General features: G+C 36.1%; 2 protein-coding genes across 2 annotated transcripts; both read left to right on the plus strand.

Annotated features, from left to right (window-relative positions):
* The first annotated feature begins 2,317 nt into the window (after positions 1-2,317).
* LOC105160016 (uncharacterized) lies at positions 2,318-4,741 on the plus strand. The gene is made up of 5 exons (XM_011077271.3): positions 2,318-2,682; positions 3,696-3,785; positions 3,869-3,965; positions 4,090-4,255; positions 4,369-4,741. Exons 1-4 carry the CDS (start codon positions 2,370-2,372, stop codon positions 4,226-4,228), a joined length of 639 nt encoding a protein of 212 aa, XP_011075573.1. The 5' UTR covers positions 2,318-2,369; the 3' UTR covers positions 4,229-4,255; positions 4,369-4,741.
* A 2,483-nt stretch (positions 4,742-7,224) lies between these two features.
* Positions 7,225-8,070, plus strand: LOC105160017 (nodulin-related protein 1). Its single transcript, XM_011077272.3, has one exon. The coding sequence runs from the start codon at positions 7,302-7,304 to the stop codon at positions 7,857-7,859; it is 558 nt and encodes a 185-aa protein (XP_011075574.1). The 5' UTR covers positions 7,225-7,301; the 3' UTR covers positions 7,860-8,070.
* The last annotated feature ends 634 nt before the right edge of the window (positions 8,071-8,704 follow it).

Here is an 8,704-nt window from a genome sequence, read left to right on the forward strand (position 1 = left end):
ACGAGCTGTGGCTGTCATGACAATGTGATTGATGACGTGATATATGATATGAAAAAAAGATATAAAGCTAGGTACCCATGGTGCGAAGGGTACTGGGCTATTTCAGTAGCGGAGGATATCCTGCGCTGATAGTCACATGCTGGGGTGGTGTGGGGATGCCATGTTCATTATGATATCCTGTGTTGATATTGCTATGCACTGGAGTAGTGTGAGGATATTACATTTGACGGGTATCCTGTGCTATATACTATCCGATACTGATTGAGATGTTGATAACCGGCAAAATCATTGAATGATGTACTCCAGCTTGGGTATGTAGGGCCCTTAGAAAATAAACGATAATGTCATATGTGATGTCGGGACTGATATATGATAGTGGATATGTGTGTTACTTCTTATATTCGTTGTTAATATATGATGTGTATTTATTGGTTCGTGCGATTGTATTATACTTTACTTGCTGCGCATGTATTATGTATATATATAAAATAATTAGCTATACTTATTGAGTTGGCAACTCATTACATGCCATGTACTTTTTCAGGAGGTAGAATGAAATGACCCATTTAACTAGATTGTAAGCCAATTGTCAGTCTTATAGGTAGGTCAACAGTGCCATTGTGAGTTGGGAGCTCTAATTATACGGACACGAGAATATTAAATTGTGATTCAATCGGTATCTTAAATTTTATAATAGCTAGATACTTCACGTTTCTCATTTTTTCACATGTTATATTAAAGAATGTAATACCAAGATTTTGATGAAGTACTTAATTCGCTTAAGGTGTATATCAAATGTTGATTATATTAGTTATCTTATCGGGAAAAATATGAGTTTGTTAAGGTAATTGAATGTGATTATGGAGGAGTGTCACATAAAATATGTATAGTAATTTAATTTGATGTAATAATATTTTTTATATATGATTATTGACGAATAATATTTTTAAAGTATTTGTCATACTTTTTCTCAACAAAATATGAAAAATATAAAGAATTAACTAAAAATAATATTGATAAGGGCAATTTTGTTTATTCAAAGAGGATAAGGGCTGAAAATACATAAAAAAATTTATCCCATTCGCATGTTCAACGCGTATAAACAACTCTCCAATTCTTTGACAGAGAGAATTTTTGTTGTAGGGTTTATAACTACATGGGATTTTTTTTACTATTTTGATGTGCCTAAAAATAGGTTAGACCAAAGAGGCCCAAACGATCCAAAAAGAAGAAAGAAACAAGAGGCCCGTAACATCCTAGGAGACCCAAGTCACAAGAGGCCCAAAAACACTTGATAAACGGTCTTAGCAGGTGCCCCCTAGAAAAGCAGACAAGCGGGCGACCTTGGCTGGTGTCCCCTAGAAAGGAGACAGGCCAGTGGCCTTGGCAGGTACCCCCTAAAAAGTAGACAAGCGGGCGGCTTTGGCGGGTGCCTCGCAAAAAACAGATTGGCAAAGGAAGGAGGTTGAAAACATCCTTCTCTCATTTGGCCCATGAAGAGATTTAAAGCCAAGTGAAGTCCACTAATCCATGATGAGGACGGGCCCCTGAAAATGACCAGGCTCGGCCCAAGGAGGAGCCCCCCACCCCAGAATTCGTCCAAGGATGAAGCTTGCAAGCGTGACCGGAGAAGGAGGCCCAATACGAAGGCATGCTGCATCTTTCCAAGGCTAGCCCGAATGGAGGAAGGTGCCCTCAAGGGGTTGGACTTTTAAGCTAAGAGGGCTTCCCACCAGGTAGGAGTCTGCACGAAGAAAGAGTCCCCCTTCATCCGAAAACTTGCCGCTTAAGGAACGGATAACGTGGAACCTTATCCCCTCCTGAATCCCGCCTTCCTCGCTGGGCATGCGCCTCACCGAAACTCCTAGCATAGAGGGATTCCCTCTCTATAAATAGGGGGAGTACCCTTCAATAGACAGCTCCCCTTCCATGCTTGAGAACCTCTCTTGATGCTACTCTACTATTCTAATTCATGCTCTTGCATACGAAATTCTCATTTCTTTCACGATTTCTCGTTATAATTTGTCTTTATATTTATCTATTCTTAAATCCGAGATTAACTTAAGTATCGGAGTGCTAACTCTTTGTTTTGTAGTCATTTTTCTCAAGAGCTTTAACTCAATTAGCCCAAATCCAATATCAAGATCCAAGAACTTTGTACCCGTACTAAAATCGCACGCATCATACTTAATTAACACAATAATTTAGCAATTTTCCTAAAATACAGGAATAATATGCAATTTTCCCTACATATATAAACCATTACTTGATTTGGTCATTCATTATTGACTATATATTGTGCATAGTTTCACTCAAGACTACTCTTTTGCCAATATTTTCGCATTAATTCCCCCCACAAAAACACATTGATGACCGTTAGTTTTCTTATCACTTCTCCCAAACACACCCCTCTCCCACCAACAACCGATATGGTTTCCTCTTTGCTCAATGCTTCTCTTACTAAGCCATCACGCATTTCCTCAAACAGATTCGCAATCCCTTCTCAGCCTTTACAGGAAAAGTTCCTTCCAATTTTGTCGTTCAAGAGGAAAACAGAGCACTCAAAACCCACAAAAAATAGGCAAGAATGTGCGCGCTCGCCGGCCCTTATGCGGACAATGTCTCAGAAATCTGTGATTCCCGTAGCTGCCGCTGTGGCTATTGTTTTATGGACTAATCCAGGTGATTTTCTTGATATCTTGGCCTGTTCATGAATTTAAGTATATGGGTCAATATTGAGTATGTTGAGTTGTATGAAGTAAGAGAGATTCATATCTATGCATTTTTGAGATTTTGATACTGGATTTGGATGTGGAATTGGAGTTGCAAATTGTTTTTCTCGAGTTTGGTTTGGAAGTTTTAAGGAATTCTGATCGAGTTTTGCTATTCTGTAAAGCTAAGAATGGGGAATTTGGAGTTATCATGGGACCCCTGAAGCTAGAAAATTTTTGAGTGGACATTTAGATTCTAATGTTGTTTGTTAAATTACCTGTCTAAAAGTTTAAACTGTTATAGGACGGGGATTATTTAATATGTAATTTTTTTAACAAGCTCCGCCGTGCAGCCGATATTCTCGTTCTGAAATTTAGTACGTGAAGCTCTTTTTTCATAAATAAATAGGTACTCACGACGTGAAAGTCATGAATTTTCGGTTTGGTTTAGCTCTGATGTCATGTTGTGTAAAAGAGAAAAATCATTTAATATATTTAACATTCTTCAGATTAGGCTATTCTATAATTCATCAAATGCTGAAATTTTGAAAGAGATTGCTGATGTCCAAACCTTTCATCTGGATATATTTGAGTTCACAGACAAATGATAAACAAAACATGGCAAAAGAATTGTCGTTAGTGTAATACAGGAATTTTGAATTAGTGATGAACATCGGTTATTAGCTAAATGAAACACTGGGATGATGGGATCAGCCATAACAAGTGGAAGATAGTACGTAGTAGATATTTTACTTGGTGAAGATACTTTCTTGAAGTTCTTAGCATCTACGAGCAAGTGTGTGTTGCTCCTTGACCCTTTTTTGCTGTTATTCTCATAAGTCGATGAGATGACTGATAACTTCGTTTCCACTTTTGTTATAGATTAGTGTAGCGGAGATGTGATTTTTTTTTATTTTTCTTCTCATGTTTCTTGTAATCATCCTGGCATAGGAGCCAGAAGTTAATGAAATATCTAGCTTGCAGCTCATGCTGGTTTTCTTTCGGGCTTCTCTGGGATAGAATCAGTTCCCGGTCCTCAATTGCCTCAGGTCGATTTTCTCAATCGATTCAACGGTATGTTTCAATAACATTTCAAACAAACTATGTCGGTTTGCGCTTGAAGTTACGTCACTTACATGATATCTTGGCCATTTCAGAGGAAAATCAAAAAAGATATGCGGAAAATGATGCAAGGTTCAAAGAGTCTCCCCTCCTGAAAAAGTTGCTAGAGAAAACTAAGTTAAACAAGGACAAGTAAACCTTCTTCACCTCCTCATCTTTCTCTTTATAATGGCCTTGTTAGGCAAATTGAATAGAAAACAATCAAGATTTGTGTTCAAGGAGCTGATTGTGCTCGAATTATGGTGCTATTCTCCAGGAACCGGCAAGAAATTCTTGACAAATACTGCATTAGGGGAGCTGAGTGGGGTGTTGGGGATTGCTCGGCTGAAGCCATGTCTCCGGAAGATAGGGAGAATTTTATTGCAATGTTGAAGAAGAAGGCCGGTGTAGAATAAGAGTTCCGATTCTACTACTTTGATTAGGTAAAGTCAACCAAACAAGCAGAATTTAGTCATCTCCTTGAATTTGCAGGTATCCGAACTGACACTCACACAAAACATAAAACTTGCTCCACTTTCATCCCAATTTCATGCAGATGCAAAGAGTTAACAAGTGAAGGGCTGTTAGACAATGCCACAACTTCAAATACTTTGCTTTAACGAACCAGACTTTACATGAGTATCGATCTTGAGCTACCACCGGCATCAAGATCACACGTAAAGCGTTCAGGAGGGGAAAGGCGCATCACACGCAAGTGTCAGTTTGGCGATATCCCGACACAGTAAGTGATCAGGTATGCACCTTACGACAGATGTACGTAAAGGGAATGGAAATTTCGACAGATTTCTGTAGGTTAGCTTCTTCGCTTTGTGCTTGACCTTCATTTTCTTGTTTGAATGGAGCTTTTGCCTCTTAGTTATCTTGTAGTTCTGTTTATTATCATAATATTATTGTTTTCATGTTCATAATTTAGATTGTTGTGAGAGAGAGAGAGAGAGAGAGAGGTGTCTGACTTCAAGTTAGCTGATCAATTTCTCTTGTTTAACTTTTTGGATAAATTACAACTGGCTCCCTTAAAATTTATCATAATTACAAATACCTTCTCATCTTTTGAAAAATTACAAATACCCTTATAAAATTACAAACACCCTATCAATTACCCTTTGCGACAGCTCATTATAGGGTATATTTGATATTTTTAATTTTTCAAACAATGTGGGTTATTTGTAATTAAAACAAATTTCACAAGAGCCTCTTGTAATTTATCCTAATTTTTTATTTTTCTTAATTTTTGGAATGAAATATCTGTGTCCCTTTATGTAAAGAAGAAAATCTGAAGTATGATGAATGTATGGGGATAAAGGGAGAGTTTTTGTGGATAGCAATTGATTGTCGACTTTGCACGCGTCGATACAAAAAGTTGTATTGTAGTCTACTTTAATAATAATTGTTGGACTATAGTCAGCAATCGATGAAAGCGACTGAAGATCACATGAATTCTATAACGTGGCACCTATGTTTTTTTTGTTTTTTTTTAAACACTGTTCACATTTAACGTGGCACCTATGTTGATGTATATTAAATCAAGACTTGCAATCCAAAAGAATAAAATAAAATTATTTATAATAAATAAATTTGGAGTTGAAAATAATACCATAGATGATTCACCCACTTTATTAAAAAAATAAAATAAAATCATCATAGTATTTTTAATATTTTGTTTCTATTTTAATCAACTTAGGGTGGTATTAATTTTATGTAGATTATATATTTTATCCAAAGAATTACAAAATGCACACTACACCAACACTCCTTTAAGAGTGTACATGTAATTTTATAAAAAAATAAAACGGATAATTACACCCCCTTCGTTGAGGTTTCGTGAGATTATACGTAGATTTCCTATGGTTTGCTTCCATCTAACAAATAGGTTTCCCCATTAATCAAAATTAATTGAACTTCTTGATATTTAATAAAAAACTAAATAAAAATTTATATCTACCATCGATTTTCTTATTACAAATTAAAAAAAAATCAAAATTTATTTTAGATATTTTTCGTCCTTATTTCAGTCGACAACCAAATGTCCCATATATAATGCAACGTACTGTCCCCATTCAACTATCTACGGAATAACCATCCCTGAGATTATGTTTAATAATACAAATATTCTTGTCATTTACAAAGTACAAGTACGCCTTTTAAAATTATATTTATAATTGTTAGTATATCTTTTGTTCAACAACAAAACGTTAAATAAATATTCTTGATATTCATTATACAACCTTCTATACTTTTAATAAACGCACAATTATAATTTCTTTTTTCCTACTTTACTCCACATTTCATTTTTTTTCTCTCAAATATTTCTTTCTTTTTCATAACCCACGATGTTTTTGTGTCTTTTTTTATTTTTTTTCATCGTATGCTATAATTTTTTATATGCTAGTGAGAATCGCGTACAACAACAACTAGTAAAGCATAATTTCAAAAGGTATTGATATAATTTCCTTTAAAGTATTAATAAGAGATATCATATAATTTAAAAATAAAATAAATATATGAGTTGGCATATTGTAGTCCACAATTTGGACCCCATATCAATAATTATCTTTGCCGACACTCATAATGATGAATGTTGAAAGTTGTTGGGACCTGTTTGGGACTTCTTGCAGCCGTTAGTAGTTAACAGCAACTATCGCTTTCCTTATTAAAATATCCACACCACACGCCGGCCCCCCCCATAACGAGTCTTGATCGCGTCCCAAACGTGGCCTTGTCTCATTCTCAATCACACCTTCACAACACCACCAAAAAATAAAAAAAAAATCCCAAGAGTATATATCTACTAAAAGAATTTAATCAAATCTTCTGTAATTTGCAAATCGTATAGTTTTAGTTTTATTTATTTTCAATCTTCTGTCACAAAAAAAAAGGTGAGAAATGTAAGTAAATCCTTTTATGATATTGCAAATGAGTAAATACCTCCTTATGAAAAAATAAATACCTCTTTCTAAAAAAATAAATAGCGATTTACTTTTCTTTATTTTTAAAATACAACAATTTACCACCCTATGATTTTTAAAATAAAGCAATTTACCTCCTTGTACAAGGAGGTAAATTGCTTCATTTAAAAAAGGTATAGGGGGTAAATTACTATTTTTTTTATAAGGAGGTAATGTATTTATTTTCAATATCACAGGAGATAAATTACATCTAAAAAAAAGTGTCCATTCGTACTAGTATAATTTTTTTTACATTCACGTACCCAATATACATTCACATACTCAATGTTCACATATGAAACTTTTTATAGAAAAAATTGTGTGTCCGAATCATTGAATTGTTCCGGGGTCGAAACATGATCTTGTGTATCATGAAGTGCTTGCCGGGCCCCCACCCTCCCAAACAAGTCCTTAATAGCCACGGCACGTTACTATTTATTATCCACCACTACTCCTTCCATTTCTCCACCACAGCATCACTGATCGGTGTTCATTTCTTCCAAGATTTTCATTTCCTCTCAACATGGATTTCTTATCAAGCTTAGCCAAAGGTGAATCCAAGCCCGACAACTCCGATCAGAAACCCGATCTCTTTGCCAGCGCCAAGGTGGTGGCTGATGCTGCCCAAGCCCAGTTCCACAATGAACCCGACAAGTACGACAAGGCTAAAGTCGCCGGCGCCACCGCTGACCTCCTCGACGCCGCCTCTCAGTACGGCAAGCTAGATGAGACCAAGGGAGTCGGCAAGTACGTTGACCAGGCCGAGAACTATCTCCGCCAGTACAATACTTCCACAACCGCCGCTCCTGCCCCAGCCCCCGTCCCGGATTCCACTGACAACAAAACTACCACCGTCGACGCTCCCGTCCCTGATTCTGGCGAGCATAAACCTATCACCACAGACGCCCCTGCCCCCGTTGGTGATTCTGAAAAGCCTTCCGGTGGGGGGGCAGGGGATTACATTAAGATGGCAGAAGGTTTCTTGAACAAGGCGTCGGACGAGAAGACAGAGGGTTCATCGCAGTCAGAAGGTGGATACGGGGATTTGATGAAGATGGCCGGCGGTTTCTTGAAGAAATGATGGATGCTTTAATCTAGTGGGCCTGGTGTTGTTGAGTAATACATCTTCATCATGTTGATGGAGTGTTTGTTTAGTTCTTGCTCTCATCATGTGTTCATCTTATGCTTTGTATGTTCACCAGCTTTGTGTTCCAGTTTTATTACTTCCAAGAATTGGATGCTCTGTGTGATGTGTTTTTTAGTGTATGTATTTGTCACTTTTGCTGTTTTGACATTGTTTTTTTTTCTTTAAAATCTTTTTCCCCTCTTCTTTGTGTGGAAACAAGTTTGAGTTTATAAGTGGAAAAAAATGCAAATAACTCTTTTGAAATATTGTAAATGAGTAAATTATTTTTTTATAAAAAAAAAAATAACATTTTACCTCCTGTTTTTCTTCAAAATAAAACAATTTATTTTTGTAGACAAAGAGATAAATTTATCCAATTTTTTCTTTTTTTTATTTGTGGTAAGAAACAAGACAAGACAACGATAGTTTTTCACATAATAGAACAGGACAGGCCAAAGTACTAGCTAGAACAAACATGTCGGATTCTTATTGACAATAGGCAATACTAGTCTTCACAATGATGTTCCTCCCCCCATCCGATAGGGAAAGAGACTGGTGCAAGATCATCTTTTCAGACGTCAAGTCTTTTTAATACTGTGCTTATATCAATAACATCATCTCCTTAAAAGTCTATGAGAATTTAAAGATTGAAATAGAATATCTAAACACTCAACTGTTTCATATTGATTGTTTCAAGAAGTGCATTTTGACATCAACCGTTTTATATCTTTCTCTTTCTCTTCGCCATTTTTCTAGCCATATTTAAGAATCATGAAACGTTGAGACCATTCTATTTTTTT

Source organism: Sesamum indicum, linkage group LG4 (assembly GCF_026168435.1).
Source record: "Sesamum indicum cultivar Baizhima isolate 11 linkage group LG4, ASM2616843v1, whole genome shotgun sequence".
NCBI lineage: Eukaryota > Viridiplantae > Streptophyta > Magnoliopsida > Lamiales > Pedaliaceae > Sesamum > Sesamum indicum.

Excerpts from the sequence above, each read along its gene's own strand:
- LOC105160017 (XM_011077272.3), top strand. The coding sequence starts at position 7,302 with ATGGATTTCTTATCAAGCTTAGCCAAAGGTGAATCCAAGCCCGACAAC.
- LOC105160016 (XM_011077271.3), top strand. The coding sequence starts at position 2,370 with ATGACCGTTAGTTTTCTTATCACTTCTCCCAAACACACCCCTCTCCCA. Across the intron at positions 2,683-3,695 it reads TGTTTTATGGACTAATCCAG|CTCATGCTGGTTTTCTTTCG; the intron begins GTGATTTTCTTG and ends TCTAGCTTGCAG. Across the intron at positions 3,786-3,868 it reads TTTTCTCAATCGATTCAACG|AGGAAAATCAAAAAAGATAT; the intron begins GTATGTTTCAAT and ends TGGCCATTTCAG.